The sequence below is a fragment of the Bombus vosnesenskii genome, unplaced genomic scaffold (assembly GCF_011952255.1).
Source record: "Bombus vosnesenskii isolate JDL3184/JDL3185 unplaced genomic scaffold, Bvos_JDL3184-5_v1.1 scf7180000013266, whole genome shotgun sequence".
Lineage (NCBI taxonomy): Eukaryota > Metazoa > Arthropoda > Insecta > Hymenoptera > Apidae > Bombus > Bombus vosnesenskii.
In genome coordinates, this window is record NW_022882926.1 from 542,584 (window position 1) to 562,442 (window position 19,859).

The window sequence follows — 19,859 nt, forward strand, 5'->3', positions numbered from 1 at the left end:
GGCAGAACAGATGAAAGTTAGAAATTTCTTTTTAGCTAAATGCAATATGTTGTAATTTATATTAATTAGTAAGAAATCTTCATATCAAATATGTTGCGTGTTCTGTAATTACGTATGTTGCGATCGAGTTGAAACTGAAAATACGTGGAATTTGTCATGATCCGTTGCAGCAAGATCCTCTTACTGTATATAACAACATACTGTAAAAAAGAACAATTAGAGAAATCGCTGAAATCATTTTTGTAGGAATATTTCTTACTTCGTTTGATTAGATGCACTCATGTCTCACTACACTTTTTAAATAAGAAACTGAACATTTTGTTACACTGACACACTCCCAAAACTATAGTGTATGCAGGCTATACATATTTAATATATAATATATTTATTATAGATAATTATATTTTATGCGACGTGTAAACGTAATACGAGCGTAACTTTAGTAAATTCTCTTCGAAGAACTATAAATGTATAAATAGACAGGGGTAAAGTATTAGCATACCCTATGAATAAAAATAAGACAGAAGATGTTCTATAAACACAGGCTCATAAATATTTTATTACTGAAAGCTATAACAAAAACTCGAAATGACAAGAAAATAATTTCTGGGTTGATATAATAGTGATATAATAGGGATATAATAGTAAAACTAATCTCAACAACGAGCAGGTTAAGGTCATCAGATTTTTTGATGCCTAGATTATCAGATACCACGTTATCGGATTTTAATTCGTGGAGCAAACGCGTATCCAACAAGAATTAAGATAAAATATTCGTAATGCATTCGCTGAAATTAAAGGAAATTCGTATCGTGATGGATTCAATTTGTTACAGATGTGAATCCTATTTAATAATAAAATTTAGTAACGGGCAATACACGAAAATACTCTATAGGACGAAAAACTAATCCAGTGTTATTTTATAGTTCTGCTTGTAACTTTTTAATAAATCATAAATTAATGAATCCTTATTTATGGGATATTTTCCTTCCATTATTACTCGTGGAATATTCCGATACTATTATATGGAAAAAAGAACGTGGGATATTTGACGTGGTTGGAAATTAGGTAGAAACTAGCATCAAAAGAGCATTATTCTTCTTGTTACTCGCAAGTATCATTATATTTCCGGACATACAATATATTTTTACAAATACGTTTTCTCGTTTATACACAGACTTTTTCAAGGATCGGGTGGGAAAATTACGGATATCTTTCCGTTTAGCATAATCATATACCTTCTCTCTGCCACGATTTACGATGGTTACATAGTGTCAAACTGCATATTAATGTTTTTATATCCGATGCAACAAACGAAAAAGAGAAAAACAGTGTTATGACGATGAATCGTCTAAGTTCGAGATCGGCCTCGAGAGATATCGCAGCTATAATGTTCAATCGGCGAACGCAATCTTAGTGAATTAGCATTTTTCTAACATCGATTTACTTTAAAGTGGTTTTCTTTCTTTCTTTAACTAGCCTTACATTAAGTTACAACGACGACATCGAAAGCATAATACTCTTTGTCTTCCTTTCTTTCACCCTATTTCTTATTCTATTGATTGCACTCATGTAACTGCATCGAAGAGAAAATGCGCGACGTTTCCGGAAAACGCTCCTCTTTAGTAAAAAGAAAAAAAAAGACGATTATAAATTTTCTGCAGACATTATTTACGTCACATTACGCTTAGCTAAATTTTATTATCGCGATCATTTTGTCCTTATTATTATCCTCTGAATATTATCTATTATACATCCATACTACATTCTCCAAGGTGGAACCGATGAAAATTATCCGCAATAGTGTATACATAATTTTGACATCTTGCCATGACACAGTCCCGCACAAAATTATATTATTAAAATATTATTAAAATAAATAATAACACTTAGTTCGTGTTGCGGAAATTGCGGAAATTGCAATTCATAAAGCTCGTACTTTCGAAATATGTTGTTCCTATTGTTATTGAAACGTTCCATGTTTTAATGATTCGATGAGTACTTTTTACTAATATAATTGAATAAATGAAAATCTTAATACGTTATACAACAATTTCGGAACGATCATTTATTTTTTGCTCGTATCTTTTCATCGACTCAACCAATTCGATCCTTTAACTTTAAAGTTATTCTAAATCTCTTAAGCGATAACAAGTTACCAGCTATTTTCAGTTAACACCGTTTTACACACAAACGTATGTGACAGGCTATTTCTGTTTCTCGAGACAAATTCGATTTGGACGATCCCTAGTATTAGCTTCTTCTGCTTTCCATTCTTCGCAACTTCGCGCATTTTTATCATCGAAATCGATCGATTGGTAAAGCTGCCTTGCATTGGCGTTATTATCCTCAAAGCTATTTTCCTTCGACAAATTAGTGTAATATATATTAGGTCTTAACACACGAAACGTCCAATGATTAAAAAATCGGCATACTTCAATCACATATGAAAGAGAAGATTTTCGAAGATGCGAATATTTGATGGAAACGAGAAGTTTAGAAAATTGATAAAACACGAAATTGAATATAAAATCTCATGTAATACGGTCGAATAGAATTTGTCAAAATGACGAGATATTTACGTAGATATGCGGAACATGGTAATCTCCAAAATAATAAAACTCTCTTTTTTTAGAATTACATACATTTTATGAAGTTTGGATTTCACGTAAATTAGAATTCGCCAAAGGAAAATAGAAAACAAATTTGCCCGCTCTGTGTATATTACACACGTTAAGGCTGCAATAAAAACGTCTTGGTTATAATGCTTTATGCGTGTCATTCGAACAGGCAAGCAAACATACAAGTTCATTAATGGTTACGTGTACGATAAATATCTTAGACATAAACAGTGATATTTATCGGTTATCAACTATATAACGCAATAATGCCTATCGCGAGAACTGAAATTTTCCAAAGAAATCAATCATTGTTTAAGTTGACTTACAATACAACCATTCTGTCCATTACTTGTTTTATTTATACACATGATCATAAGCTGGGCAGGCTCTTGCAAATAACGTTGCAACACGTTAATGTGCTGCTGACGTACAATTGTAATTTGACCATCAATTCTGTACTGTACGTGGCAGTTCCATTGAATATTACTAATAATAGTACTAACATTGCATATTTTATACCGAGATCTCTTCGCTTTTTCATAATAAATAACATGCAATAGAATTCGTGAAATCAATTAATCGTTAGTCAATTAATTAAATCATCAAAATAATTGAAATGCATAAAATCTATGTAGCGTAAATTAAATCGCATTTCGATTATATTCGTTTGTAACAGCAGGTGCACAGTTCAAAGTACGAGATTGCCACGTACAGGGACAGCTATAAAATGCGCACTTTAGTAGTATTCAGATTTTTGAATGATCAGAATCGAAATCATATGTATGAAACAGAAATCGTTCGAGTAATTAGAAATTGCGAGCTGCTTGTGTGTTACTAGTAACAAGAACATGCCTTAAATTTTAAATCTTATTGTCGTATAAAATGCATATATCTTTTGACATATCTTCAAGTGAATTTTACACCCCAATCATATAATAAAATGCTTTATGTGCTCGATACTTATCGATACTTTGTGCGATACAACGATGTTTTTATTCTGTATTTACTTTCAACTATCATACGCCTCTTGCATTTCTCGCGATTTATGTCTAATAGGATAACCTTATGAGGCGAGTCGATTATTATTCGCACAGTCCTTGTACAGTGTACGAATAGTATGTGATATCGTAACTAGAATGAAACAAAAGTGGAATTAGAAAATCGTAATCGATGCGAATAATCGCGATTATCGTAATTTTCAATTTAGTTGGAACGCATCGTTCTTATAAAAGTTTCGTTAACCTGGAATGTGCGTTTGTACGCTCGAGGCAATTTTCACGCTCTCAACATGAACACACGAACGCATGCATACACATACTCATGTATACGCACATAAACGTACACGCTCTCGAGTGTGTGAATATTATCGATATATCGACAAATTCGCCGATAATATCATTTACAGCCTCTGCTAATTTGCGTTCGAATAATTAATCTTTCGGCTGGTAATATTGCTTCCTTTTAAACAACGTGAATTTTACACCTGGACATTTGCAATTCGTCGATTCATCATGTGCAATTCATACTTTCAAATTTATTTCGAAGATTTCGTAACTTTGGTACGTTATGAAAATTCTCTTAATTTTAATTCGTGACACGAAAAGTAAACGTTTGACGTACAATTATCTTACTCGCGTGTAGTTATAAAGAAGTAAACGTGTCAATATACCTGTTCTTGAGTTGTCCGAAATATGTATGTATGTATGTACGTATGTATGTATGTAAACACTATTTACGCTTCTTTTTATTTTCTTATCTGTATATTACTATAACTTGCAATAGCTGTTATGCTTTAGAAATTTATATCGAGTGAATGTTTAGATAACGCTATGGATTAAAGCGAACAATTGATAATTTCAATTTTTTTTACTCGGTATGAATTATGATATGATTGCATTTGTTGACATAAACCCGTGTGCGTCTCTCACATACACAGGTAACAGTGTGGAAAATTAAAACTACGATTAGAGTTACGTATATGTATGTGATATTTGTAACTCAAGAGAGAGATTACTTCTCCCTTTTGTAAGAAATCGAATCTTTTAAAAGCGTTCCCGCTTATTTCTCTTTATTTTCACAGAGGAACACATACTCGACCGCTTTGTAGACGTAAACTAAAAATAATTGTCGAATGGTTATTACAAAGTTTCTATATCTGCCGCCGTTTGTTGTTCTAGCTACGTAAGTAACACATATCGATACATTCTGTCACATTAAACATTACAATTATATTGAACGACCCTTTCCTTTCTGTTTATTCTCCTAACTGCCTTTTTAAGAAACCATATATTATTCTAAAACAAGATAACTAACGTTAGACGTAAATGTAACGTTACGGTGTAAAATAACCGATTGTTAAACTGTTCGTGAGCTAATCGGGTAAATCTACACAACTTACGATTTTGTTAATATGAATCACAAAGGTGATCGTTTTGGTAACAAGAAATACAGTTTTCGCTCTTCTACTTCACAGGTATCTCAGGATAATATTTACCTAGGAGTAATATTACTACAGTCGCGATCATAGTCATTTGAATAATGAGAATTTCGTTACGTTCATCGGTTAGTAACGAAATTAATAAAAATCTTGTATAACTATATTGTTAACAGTACTTCGCCTCACCATTATACATAGTATGCTTCTTGTTTTACGTACAACGAGGTGTCATTTGGTGGTAACGTACATAATTTACAATAAAGCTAACAAGGAGACATTGCCACCACAAGCAAATGACACGTTATACACGTTATACGGATTTAGTATTCACTATTTATTGATTACACAGTTCTTTGATTTATACAAACCATGAACGCCTTATGTCCGTTAAAGGGTACCATTTAAGTTCCCCCTTTTTCTTTCGTTTTTCATTCCTTCGGTCATATTCTGTTTTCGTCTTTCTATTCTTCTTAATGCTTCGCATTTGTCATAACCATATCTACGGATAGTAATTAGATATTAAAATTTTAATAATAAAGCAACAAAAGAAGCAAAAGATGCAGGCGATGGATTGGAACACATTTTCCCTTTTAATGGTATTATACTATACATACTCTATATACCGACTATAATCATTATTTCTTCATTTTTATACTTAACTCTAACTTTTACTCTATATTCTACATACGTGTAGTTACTATCAGACTGCGGATATTTATGCAAATAAAGCAATGGAACCTAAGCGGAAATTTGTTTTCCTTGTTAAACGTTATAATAGATGATAAGCTTTGCTTATCCGCGCTACACATTTACATGCTATGTGCATCTCTTGCATTTTTCCACTTTTCAATTTCCCATAAATGGAGAAAAGTCCGCGGTCTAGTTATCATAATGATTCATTTACCAGAGCCATTGTGTTTTTTTAAATCGGGGTTTAGGCTATTCTCAATACGTCTTTAAATATCGATTTTATATGTACTCTTTAATCCGAGTACTTTCGAAAAATTCTTCAGCGTATGCTCTTCATTGGATACTTGTTTAAAATACATAATAAACAGACTTAAAGTAATACGTAATAAAAAATGTAAAATGGTAGTGATAACTCATTCGCTGGATATATTTGTTTATTACTTTATAAGGGGGAATTTTCAATTCTTCGAGGGAATGTTTATTACTCTATATATTATTTTGAATTCAAAAACAACGCATTGTAGATGAAAATAGCATTAATACCGAATACTTAACACGTTTCTCTTTTTTTTTTCTTGGTGTGTGTATTAACGCAGTTTTAACCTCCGCGAGGAGATTATTCTTCTAACACGTTCGTGGCCGATAACTTTACAGAAATCCTAAAGTAGAAGACCGATAGTTTCTGCAATTAGGGCAAGGGCAAAAATTTGATAAGTTTGCTTTCAAATATGCATTATAACTTATATCGCTTTAAGTTAAACAAACATAAAAACTTCTTCTTTGCTTAGGGTCATTGATAATTGATCTATAAAAAAGCATAATATTACGTCAGCAATCTAGCATATGTTAACATCAAAAGATTATAATTTTGCGGATCATTTACAACAGCGTATTCAGCGTATCGTTAAATGATAATAAAACTATTATAAAAATAAACGAACGAATCTTACCTCTTCGCTATTTAGTACTAGTCAAACCTGTCCGCTGGTTTCAACATTTCCTTCTTGTTTCCTGTCTTGCTTTTCATTCTCTTTCTCTGCTTGTTTCTCTTTGTTCTTCCCTTTCTCCATTTCCGCTTCTTTCCCTTTCGCTTCTTCTTCCTTCTCTTTTTCTCTTTCTTTCTCTCTTTCCTTTTCCTTCTCCTTATATTTTTCCTTCTCCTTTTCTCTCTCCTTCTCACGCTCTTTCTCCCGTTCTCTCTCCCTTTCAGCTTTGCGTTCTCTGAGAATTTCCATCCGACGTGCCCGATGCAAGCTTCCTGAAGGGAAAGTGGAATCTTCGACCGCGGCAGCCGCGGCCGCACTCGCCCCTCGCTCCACGGCCGTCTGCTCAATAATTTACTTGACTGTATTTTTCAATATGTTCTCTGTATCTAATCTCTATACATCGAAGAGGCACGCGTGCCCAGAACGAATAAGACGAGTTAGGTACATACTTTCAATATGAAACTGGCCGTCGAACTTTTGGCGATGGGACTCTGCGCCGAGGACGGATGACTATGACCGGGCCCATGAGTAGTAAAATATCCGCCTGCTTTCGGTTTTATGTGGCGATTGTACATCTCCATGTGCACGATTTTCATAAATTCGATCTGCGCTGCCAATTTCTGTATTTCTTCCTGCAGCATACATAATCAATGATAATCATTGTCCGCGACGTAACACGAAGTGGTGTGAGCGAAACAGAGAGAAAAGTTCATCAGCATAATAATTCATTGACACTATTATTCAGGTGGCGTAAGATAGTATTGTCTATAACTTAATCGTTTTTAACTAAGAATACAAACTGTTTTCATCGTTTCGGCGCCTACAATCGACCATAAGGTGTACATATATTCCCAATATATTTTGCGACACCCTGTATGTGTATAATGTAATAATAGTTTTATATCGTGTTTTATTAGGTTTTCCGAAAAGTTTCTTTTGTTTTACGAGGAAATAATAGACGCACAACGTTTTTTGTTTTATATTATTTTGTCGAATTACGTACGATCCATTTTGTTCTGTTGAGATAAACACTGCGACATTTTACAGACTTGGTTTCACGTTTGTATGAAGGTGTACTGTTGTAAAGCACACGTTTTTCGGACATCCTAATATTATATACGTTTATTTTGAAAGCACCTTTTTTTGTTTTTTCGAGAAAATAAAAGATCAGCATATTAGTCAATTCAAAAATATAAATTAATTATATCAAGTCTGACAATGTTTCTATTAATTTGTCAATATGTAGTTTGATTATATAAATTTCTTTTAGATAAATTTAACTAAAATAATGTATATTTACGGGCTGCAAACGGATTTGCACCACTTCCAAAATAAACGATCCATATATTAAAATATACAGAGTGGTTGGTAACTGGTGGTACAAGCGGAAAGGGGGTGATTCTACGCGAAAAAAGAAGTCGAAAATATAGAACAAAAATTTTTCGTTTGACGCTTTGTTTTCGAAAAAATCAACTTTGAATTTTCGCTCGGTACGCGTGCACTTTATCTCGTCTCGTTATAACGGATCTCACTGTAGATCGTTGTCTCAATGGAAAAATTAAAAAAAAAAAGAAAAAAAATTTTTATTCTATATTTTCGACTTCTTTTTTCGCGTAGAATCACCCCCTTTCCGCTTGTACCACCAGTTACTAACCACCCTGTATATATATTTTTATTATATTGCAATACAATCTGAAGAAACGCAGGAATTGTGTTACTTTGGACTGTAATAACTGCATTTTGAATTTACAGTGTCAGCGGTAGACAAATATCAAAAAGTTTCTCTGTCATAAAAGCGAATTATTTTTCAAAGTCACGGGCAGGTTGGTATTTTGTTGCTGTATTGTCAGTGCAAAAAGAATGCACATAGAAGTAGAACATTTATACAGAAAATATCTCGATATCGAGGCAACTGTAGCAAAACAATCGGAATATTCAAGAATTGGAAAGGATTACCCAAAGGCGAGGAATATTCATTAATATTCATCTTTTTCGTGTAATTACCTCCCAAGCTATTCACTATTAAACAGAATGTTGCACGTAGTGTTTACTTTGTTTCGTGGAATGTCTTATTATATAGGGTGTTCAGAAAAAATGTTACAAGCCGTCTTCTCGGAAACCACAGCAGGTATCTATTCATTTTTTTTTTTAATTATAGTACGAGAGAACTGATTACTCGAAGAGTTTTCTTAATGTAATACCACATTGATTTCCGTTCATCTAGAACATCAGAATTTTGCTTGAATCATTTATTCCGCATAGTTAAAGAATTATGACGAAAGAAATATTTAAAGACGAACTACGCGGAGGCGTCGAAGCGCTACGATTTTAAACGCTTAATGAAATTTTCCTTTAGAATAAGTCTATTTTAATTACCCTTCGACGCCTCCACGTAGTTTCCCTTCAAATATCCCTTCGTCATAACTCTTTAATTACGCAGAATAACGAAAGCTGGTTCAAATAAATGTTATTTAGTTCCACAAGAGCTATCCAAACGAACAGTCTACGTAAATTTCATTTAAAAAAATAAGGGCGCTGCTCTTGCCTTCCTAGCGATCATCTCAGAAAAATCATTTGTCCCTCACATAATCAGTCTTTTTGTACCATTAAAATTAAGAAAAAAAATTAGCCGATATCTGCTACGGTTTCTGGAAAAACGTCATTAACAGTTTATGTGGAACATTCTGTAGATTAGGTAGAGTTACTACATATGTATATTCGTGATCTAATGCCCACAATTCATTTTTCAAATCGGATTACATATATTTGTTTAATTAGACGTGTTACGACCGTTCGCGGAGAGACGCGGTCGCGAGGAAAACGCGTCAGCGAGGGGCGTAACTTCTCGCTACGATTCGGTGAATCGACGCCGCGAAGTAGTCGTTCCCCTGTTTCGTTTAGGATAACAGAGGTGGTTGATTTGAATATGACACAGTAGTAAGTTATATTTCACCGTTTATTCCACAACTTATAACGAGGATAGTTACACTGGTGCGTATGTACGCGATGAGTGAGTGACTGAGTGATCTGCGGGTGTGTATACCCGCTCGAAGGATGTTGACCGTTCGAAGGATGCAAAAACAGTACTCTTGGAAGACGATGTTGTCTCGGAGGAGAGCGAAGGATGAGTGTGTCTAGCGCACGGGACCATCGGATTGGTTGGTGCCGATGTTATTTAGGAAAGTGAGGGAATAGGCTTCGTTTTTAATTGGTTAAACGAAGGGCCTTAACCGCCCTCGAGAGAAAGTGGTTAGTGGGAGGAAAGTTGCAGCGTACGTGACAAAAACTGACTTTCCCTTGTTAAGCCGTGGTAGACAATAGTCTCTAGAAATTCCTCCGGACCAGATGTTTGTTTCGTTTGAAGGACCTTTTCTAGGAAATCTATGTGATTTATGGAAGGTCCTTGAAATCATGGAAGATACGCTGCGAATATCCGAAGACATCTGGTTGCCATATTGCCAGCGGTGTGTGGCCTCGGCTAGGTAGTGTTACGCGACGTAACAAGACGTGTAACGTATTCTGTGACCAATTCATCGATCTATGGTACAATGGCGATAAAAGAAAGTTTAAAATCGATACGACTACGAATTCTAGCAATTCTTATACTCAAAATTACTCATATTAAGCATAAACTCATTTTCTAAAATTATTTTCTTTCCTTTGCACATATCACTGTGTGTTTATTGAAACAGAACAATATACCTTCAATTCCTCGTTCTCTTGGTGTAAATCTGTCGCTTCTTCGGGCACTAAGCCGATCCCATTTAAAGAGAAACTGGCCGTAACACCGCGAGCTCTAGCACGGCTATCCCATTGATCTCCTTGGCCTCGTAAAACTCGGATCACCTATAATTATATGAGATTATAAATTTATGATCGAATTAAACGACGATTATTTAATCGTTTAAAAAGCTGAATTTTACTATTTTACCGTATAGGAGGGAAAGCGAGACAGCGAAAGAATAATTGGATTACCTTGGGCGCAAATACAAGAAATATGGTGACAGAAGTAGACAGCTGTGTACGCAAGAAGCCTAACAAATACTTGATATCCGGGCCAGCATGAGGGAAAATGAAAAGACTGCAAAAGACGTCGTAGAATTTCAATTTTAAATTACAGTAACATCGGACAGGTAATAGTAAAAGGATGGAAAGTCATACTGAATAGCGATCATGGTTATATTCACAGCTGCTATATTGTAAATAGCGTAGCTTATTAAACGGGCCTCGTTGAAGAGACTCTCTGCATTGCGAACGTTGTAACACACTTTAATACCCCACGCGAGGAACAGAATTTCTCCTGAAAGGAAAATTTCATTTAGTAGGTGACGTTTAGCGATATATTTCTATTTGATACAACAGCAGAAGTTTTTAACGAATACTAGATATTTATCATTCAAACCTAAAACAAGCGACCAGCGAGCTGTCTCGAAGGTCGTCAAAATATGTTTTATCAATAACGTGCTTCAACATTTGTTATTACCGATTGCTAAACTATGGTCCCACCAATTGAAAGAACATTGGTAGAATTTCAGACCATAATTGTCAGCTATCACTTCGGCATACGGCGGTGCGCTGAGTGTCCATGTGCCAAGATAAATTAACATTACTAACAATATCGGGACCATCCACTGCAGCAGCTGCTTGTCCGTAAGCTTCACCTTATGCGCGCTTTTCACGCGATATGTGAGAGACACTCTATGAAAAAGGACATTTTGTTTTATACATACACGGTAATGACACATAATCATAGTAGCTGATTACGACATCTTGCAATGAAGGTAATGTACATAGAAATAAAACAGATAATGACGCTATACAACTATAATAAAATGTCCATTGAATTAAAAAAATTTACTTGTTTTCTGAGAAAGTTTTTATATTTGTGTTCGTATAATCAAGGCATCAAGCCTCTGTAAAACACTCGAGGAAAGAAACAAAAGGCAAACAGAAAATAAATTTGAATTAAATTAACATTCACAAAATGATAAGGAGATTGATTCTGTTTTTAAAAGGAGTGAAACGGTATCGTTTCTTCTTACTACTTCCATATTGTTTAGTGTCTGATAATTATACATAATATTTTTGCGTATTAATTATCTTTTATTACTCTTTTCTCCTTCTACTTCTCGATTATCACGTATGGATTTTAAATTCCAGTCTCTTCGTTATATTAGTCAAAAATAATACTTAACGTTCTCTGTTTGAAGTTCGGGAAAAAGATGAATAATAATGTTATTCTAATAATAATAATAATTCTAATAAAATCTGATAATGGTTCCGAACATGGCTTATGAAATCGACAGATTTCTCAACGAAGGCACGTTAATTCTATCCTCTAAAGCAGTTGTCATCTTTCTATTGTCTTCATGAAAACAGTTTTTGATCTTATCAAAATAATATTTTATTTTGGCGAATAAAGACACTGCGCTTCGAGAAAAATTAGATTAATTAGTCCTGTACTATTATGGATTATTCCACGTAGATTATAGATTAAACATACAATTAGTTCGAATATTCCTCGTAATATGTATGCAGTATAGCTGCATGAACGTGTTATTATGTGGATAAAGTTGAAAATATTTCGAAGTTCGTACGTCTTACCTCCAAGTTTTCATCAGCAATGCAGTGTATGAAATGCAAAAGCCGAGATGTCTCGTCCATTTCGTGGCGATACAAGAATACATGTCCAAAACGGGAAATATTGCGGCCATCTAAATACACGAAAAAATATGAAAAATATTACATACGAGCGATGCGTTAGATACGTTTATGCATTTACGAGAAAATGTATGCGTACTTCGAGATACATAATAGCACAACCCAAAAGCGTAATAGACAAAAATATCGGCGAAGCGACCTTGAACACTTTGAGCTTACGGTGTTGATACATATAGACCACTAGGATGATGGTACCAAACACACAGAAAATAGAGAACGATAGAAGAGAGATTCTGAAAACACATACACACGTGCAAACATGTTATTATCTGATAAACAAACATCTGGAAGAATCGTAAAATTCATTTACTTAGTCTGAAAATGTGCCATTTCGAGAATGTGTATCATTTTCATATTTCAATGTACCTATGTATCCGAGAATAAGATCGATTAAGTTGATAATTACAAAATGTTTGAGACAGATAATCGAATGACAAATAGAAGTTTACGGTTACGTTCATACCGGAAGGGCCAGTTGTAGGTGGCTAAACAGGGTTCGGGTCCCTTGCACTTAGCACATCCTGGTGCACAACGTAAGCAGCGGAACACCGTTACGTACGCGTCGCTTATGTTCTCTTGCATTTCCTTCCAAGCAGCTATAAAATTAATGGTTTAGCTGAGCTACAAGACTCGATGATAACGCGTTTCTCGTAGACGAGAGTCAAATTATCTACTAACCTTCGACGAGAATTCCATCAAAAACGGATTGATGTTGGCTCGTGCTGTAATAACCTTTCCGACATTTGCATACATATGCACCTTTCGCCCAACCAGCACCGACACCGTTTTCATTTATACGATTATTTGGACTCTGATACTCACACTGTAAACCATACGAGGCATCAGTTGCAACGAAAGCTTTAAACTCGAACGACTTAAACCACAACCTTAAAAAAGCTTCGATGCTATTCTGATAATGCGATATCTATTAAGCACTTCGAAAATTTTTGTTGTAACGCCTCCGACTGCATGATAATGTTTATATTCAGAGAATGAATCACGATAACGGATAAAGACAATAAATGAAACGGGGAATGCCTTGTAACGGCAGCTAGACGCAGAGAGTTCTAAGAGACGCTAATTAGATGTAGGGAAGACTTACCTGTGTCGTATCGGTATGACATTTGTGCGTGCCTTTAAAAGATGCTATTTGATTACTTAGAACTTCGTTCTCATTATTTAACGACGATGCATCACATTGATTTACTTCTAGCCCACTGATATCGATATCTACGCTTAAAAATTCTCGAATCCTTAAACAAGATATAATCTCATTAATATTTATCAACATAGCTGATCCACTTATTGAGTAAAGAGGATTAAAGGTCAGTCTGAAGGGCTGTCGATCGAAGATAATTTTCTTATCGAGCATTTTCAATAGAATATTAATGACATTAAATCATACATGCAATGTATTTATACTATCTTCCTTACGTTATAACTCATACTCTTGTTAGTTGTTAGTCGCTGTACAAATGTACGATCAATGAAGTTGCAATTATTTATGAACAACGTTATATTTATGTTGCTTTAAAATAAGTTTTAAAAAACAGACGTACTAACACTGTTACGTAGCGGTAACACCGATGTCGACCGCAAGTTTTAATTGTCTAAAAATGTACTTGAAATCAGATAGAATGAGTTAATTAATTACAATTAATTTTGCGACGTAAATGTAATGAAGTATACAACTTCAACTCGAAATAAACAGGATTCGATTTTAATAACGATAATTAAGAAAATAATACTACATTCGCACGTAATCGTTAGAAATTAATACGATTTTTAATCGAACGACAGAGTTCAATTTAATTGCGAATAATGAAACGAAGTTTGATAAAAATCTAAATTATTAACGTGAAGAATTAAAAGTTAAGATAAATGACTGGATACGAACCCATGACGAGCGTCTGGTGGCCGTATGTTAACACTGTACGAAATCAACCAGCGATGACTTTTGCAGGAGAAATACGGGATGGTCCACCAACCCCTGTAGGATTCAATCGCCGGTGACTGCATGAATTTCGGTGACCTGGGATAACACGCAAACGCCACAAACCGCCATAGAAACTTCGATCTTTTTACGCACACGTATTTTGTGCAACGACCCCATTATTGTATATACATCTTATTCTTTCCTTCATCCCGTAGTCTTGGCACTTCACGGTCATCCGGTATATACGAACATTAAATTGCGGCCTAATCTCGAAATAATTGTCTGAATGTATCAATATTCCATTGCAACCAAGCGTATGCAAGTACTTGAACTGTAATAATTTGAAAGTAAAATAAACGAACTTATACAACAACATATACAAGGTGTTACAGTTTTTTCCTGTCAGCCTTTACCAACACGTTCTATAAGCGTAAACAGGAAAATAATTTTATATAAACGTATATTACATTGCTCGAAATTTTATTAAATAATTAAGGAACTGAATATAAAACACGGACGTAACAGACTTGTAGTTATGGCATAAATTAATTGTTAACGAATGACGTTACTAGGTATTAATAGTCCATTTCAAAAGATTGCTTGTCCTGTTAAAAGGTATAGGACCGAGAGCATGAAAAAGTTGAATTTATCATTCCACGAAGTTCATTTTGTTTAATCCCAGTCAATCAGTGATCGATTCTTATCAGTTTAATCGCACGTGTTAATTGTAATGTAGTATCGTGGATACATCGGGTGAACCATAAAGAATATTGCGAGAAGGCCTAAGTGTCGTTAGGCCAAAAGGGCCTAGTAGTTTTATCGTGTGGTCGTAACCTGGACAGTCGAGTGGAGTAGTCGTGAGTTGAGAGTCGAGTGGAGTAGTCGTGAATTAAGAGTCGAGTTGAGATAGTCATGAGTTGAGAGTCGAATGGTGAGGAGTCGAGTTGTTAGGAGTCGAGAGTTGAGTTGCCGAGTTGTTATGAGTTGTAAACTATTAATTGCGAATTGTGAATTAATTATTTAGTTGCCTTAATTATAGCACATTACTATTTTAGTTTACGTTAAACCATCATTTCCTATTTAGTCCATTGTAAATAGATCTATCGATCAATAAACTTATTATATAGGATAGAAATTGGAACCCCTAATTTCTAATATTTCCAAATAAATAAAAAATCCTATAGTAATATATTTTTGCATACTTTTTTCTTTAGTTTCCTACACACGAAAGTCCAGCAGCTAAATCAAAAAAATTATTCCTTTCGTTTGTTATTCGTTTTCTATAATCTTTTACCGTTGCTTCGTGTAAAGTAACGTGTACGTACATAAAATCTTTTCTTGATCTTTCCAATAGAAAGCATTAACAAAATTTGAGCAAAAAGAATTTTTCGAATTGGTAAAAGAAATACTCACATTCAACAGCATAATGGTTCCAATATTTTCAATATTTATAGAGAATACAAAAATATCTATAAAGAATTCCACCGCATGAGTATTATGCTTATCATATAAAATATCGTACCTAAGTGCTGCTTTTAAAAAAACACAGCGTTATATCCGCGTTGCGAGTATATTTTTCTCCGTGGATTTGTGCATACGTATTACGTATCAATTTTTCAAAATCAACTAGATGTTACCGTTCGTGTTATTTCCAAACTGGGATTTTGATAAGTTGATCGTCTACGACTTTATAATAATAATTCAGGGAATAGTCCAGTGACTTTTCTACGAGATAATTTGGAAACAAATCTGTGCACATATAGTGGCGTATATTATATACTAATATTATATATATATTATATACTAATATATATATACTAATATATATATATAATATATATATTATATACTAATCCATTAACTTCATCGTTCGCTAGTACCTTCATACGATTACGAAAATTTGTGGTCATGGAACTGGAATGCAGAAGCTGATGAAAGAATGCCTCGTTGCAAACCTATAAACAATTTTATTGTTCAGTATTGTTCAGAAGTATTTCATTTTTTAATCGAATTCCTCGAATTCCCGTTGTTTTATTTCGTATTGGCGATATTCGCGTGTACGGAACGCTTGCCGTAATTACTGTCGAGCATTTTCGCAGGCGAATAGTTTTGTCATGTGAAGTTCGTAAACGATAGTAAATTGGAAGTGCCTTCTACAGGAAGTCCTCTATAAATAGGAACTACCGCGTGTATTTCCACGGTAATTGATCTCTGCAAGACAAGCGAGAAAGTACGGGTTACACGAGATTGTCACACTGTGTCCCATACCTGTACATATGTATGTCTCACGTGTGTAAAGAATGGTTCGTACAACGTTTCCTGATCCTCATCGCAGCTCCTAGTCTCTCGTCCTAAGAACGACAAGTTCGACCAAAATGTGCTTTTAAGAGAATAGTAATCGTCTCGGAAAGCGTCGCTCTAATTGCTCGAAGAGATTCGCCGGGTACGCGATAAAGGTAAAGTCATATAGGCGACGTTAGTTTATTCTAGTTATGCGTTATGATTGCTTCATATATCTTTAAGGCTACTTCTTTGCGAAATTTCGAAGTTATCGATGTTCGATATGCCACGTAGAAGCATTGTTTGTGCGTAAAATTACACTCGTTACGGTTATGCGCGCACCAGCGACAATTTATCGTTTACGAAGACGACGCGAATTTGAAGACACGATTGCATCAGGCACAGCATTTTCGTTATTATAAAAAGAAGAAATTGGACCCGCATAGCCTAAGAGGAGACTGAAAATGTATACCTGTATAAGTTTTATACTTGTAACCTGCGATAAACAACTTTTACAGTCTTGTCGGTTTTAATGTTTTTCTCAAGATAAAAGCCGTTTCATTAGTAATCGTTTAATTAGTAACTAAATTACATAAAATTCTTCGTAATTGATCATCAGGAAAAAGGAAACTGTATATGTATTTACACATTTTTCATAAGTGTATTTGCAACAATTGCTTTGTTTTATTATATTCGACGGTTAGTTTTACGATACAAGCTATTAATACCACGGCGCCGTACATGGGTGTGTGTAATAAAAAGCCTTTAACGATATACCGATAGCGTATTGATTATCGTAGAGTTCTGTTTTAGAGTTTATGTTCCCCTTCAAAATAAAGACCCTTGAATACAATGCACACGATATCTGTAACACGCAATGAACGAAATAAAAGAAAAAGTAAAATTGTTACTTAATGTGTAAAGAACGAAGTAGGACGCAGCAGAAGTGTCAATTGACAGATCTCGTAACACATCGAATAGTATAAATATAACGTATTAAAGTTACTTGTTCAACTATATTCATGTTATTTGCATTATTCGTATCGTAAGACCAACATCGTGTAATAATAAAATTCGCAATTCAGTCGCTTCCTAAAAATTATAATTTATATATTATTTATTTTACTATCATTTATATATATTATTATTCAGTGAATTCACATTATTCTTTTTATACTGTATTACATTGAAGATATTTTTAGTGAAATGAAAGATCATTAGAAATAAACAGAATCAGAATTTTGTGGTCTTTCATTCGCGAGCAAAAGAAATCGCACTCGAAGAGGTACAGATGTTGTGAACAGAAGTTATAAATAAAACGGCAAAACAAAACTGAAAGCCTTATTTACAATTAAGAGATTAAAAGGAAGTAATAAAGCAATAAGGTCATTAATTGATCTTGATGAGAGACATGTTATAGTTCACATAAAAATAAATTAAAAAATTTGCCTAAAAACTTGCTACAGGTGTCGCGAAATAATACGACAAGAAAGTTCAGTGACAAAATATATGAAAAGTTGTACGAAAACTCGATTATTATGATTAGCACGAAAAAGAAAGAAATAGTATAAAAAGTATTTTACACCGCTTTAAAAGAAAAAGATAAATAGATTATAATTTAATTAAAGATGTGTAGATATAAATTTTGCACTACAAAAAAAAATATTTTTCATAATTCAATTCAAAATAAAGTCAACATATATGCATTATATAAAAGATTTATAAATCTAGAGAATATCTAATAGTAAATTAGACGAAACTACTAATCGTAGACGTAAAGAGGATAAAAGCTTAACCTCTTGCAGCTAAAGGTGTTTTTCATGCAAATATATAACGATTTACCATTTAATACGATTCGATGCCAAGGGGTTAATGAGCTATTTATTCCATAAAAACATTTTAATTGTACAATATAGTATTTCGTTTCCTTTTTTGCTATCGTGTGTATAGAATCGGTAGTATATATTTTATCAAAAGAAATTAAAGTTTATATAACTTGAAATATATTTCTCGTACATCAAAAATATTATAAAAAATGTTTCTTTTATCAAATTTATAATATAAGAATGTAATATAAGAGAGTAATATAAGAGATGGTATACGGTGTTAATTGTTTAATACTATTGGGAAAATATTATATTTTTTTAGTATATATTCAATAAATTTATTTAAATCATTGCTTAAATCAATTGACTAACAGAATCGAGAATAGCAGGGTAACTGTCAATGGATTTGTCGTAGTAAATAACGAAGGAACTTCCACGAAATGTTCAATTTATAGTTTTTCACGTAACTTCGAGTCTTAACAAACATAAATGATTGATTTTTTATAAAGTTTCTTTCATGCATATTTTATGCTCTTATTTATAATCTTATCGTGGCTATAGATGTATTTTACTTATGCTTCATGATAATTCGATAGAATATTTTTATAATTTAACTCGATATACTCCATGTATGTAAATTGTAAAATCACGAACTTTGAAACATTCAGACAATATATGATTTGGATAATCATTGCGATAATTACTTTGAAAAGACGTAAAATTTTTCAAAACGTATCTCATTGTTGCGTATCGAGTTTCTATGACTTGACGCTCGTACAAGATGATGAAGAATGATGAATGATCGTGGAGCGCCTATGAAATGCTTATTTTCTTCTCGGTAGAACTGTTTCCAAGTTAAAACATATTGCATATGTATACCTGTTTCTTGTCTAAATTTTACAACCAAAGCACGATGTATGTAACAATATTGTGTTGGCAATACTGTTCGCCATTTATAACCATCTTTTTATCCGTTCTTATATGTTAAAATCGGTTACTTTACCGAGAAGAGGTAACGAAAATCAAATATGAAGGGCGAAGTGCAAAACAAAAATGTTTTGTGCTTGTGCGTGTGCGTGCGTGCAGGTTGATGCTTCTTAAAAAGCTATGTGCAAATGTGAATACATTATTTTTAAATAATGTTTTCGACGAATACTTAATATCTAATAAATAAGCATCGCGTAAAGTCAGATCGCATCTGTTCGACTTAATAACATCAGACAAATTTTTATACGAACAACATGAACAATAATTAAAGAAGAGTAAACCCATCCCAATAATCGGTTGTAATATTTACTCAAAAGAGAGACAAAATATTCATTTTCAGTTACAATCGGTTCTTTTCTGAACAAACTGTATACC

At 33.8% G+C, this 19,859-nt stretch overlaps 1 protein-coding gene across 5 annotated transcripts in view; it reads right to left on the minus strand.

Moving 5' to 3' along the window:
• Positions 1–1,083: 1,083 nt before the first annotated feature.
• LOC117230201 (probable G-protein coupled receptor CG31760) overlaps positions 1,084–19,859 on the minus strand; it is a 70,406-nt gene continuing 51,630 nt past the window's right edge. Inside the window, exons 6-18 of one of the 5 annotated variants that reach the window (XM_033487356.1) lie at positions 14,353–14,487; positions 13,558–13,708; positions 13,134–13,278; positions 12,919–13,051; positions 12,535–12,688; positions 12,339–12,448; positions 11,218–11,432; positions 10,896–11,034; positions 10,710–10,815; positions 10,437–10,580; positions 7,184–7,366; positions 6,699–7,076; positions 1,084–5,557 (exon numbers count right to left, since the gene is read on the minus strand). In XM_033487356.1, coding sequence (XP_033343247.1) covers positions 6,720–7,076; positions 7,184–7,366; positions 10,437–10,580; positions 10,710–10,815; positions 10,896–11,034; positions 11,218–11,432; positions 12,339–12,448; positions 12,535–12,688; positions 12,919–13,051; positions 13,134–13,278; positions 13,558–13,708; positions 14,353–14,487 — 1,972 coding nt within the window. In that variant the 3' untranslated portion in view covers positions 1,084–5,557; positions 6,699–6,719. Of the gene's footprint in view, positions 6,554–6,698; positions 7,077–7,183; positions 7,367–10,436; positions 10,581–10,709; positions 10,816–10,895; positions 11,035–11,217; positions 11,433–12,338; positions 12,449–12,534; positions 12,689–12,918; positions 13,052–13,133; positions 13,279–13,557; positions 13,709–14,352; positions 14,488–19,859 lie in introns of all 5 variants that reach the window. The other 4 variants (XM_033487358.1, XM_033487357.1, XM_033487355.1 and 1 more) reach the window with 4 other exon arrangements.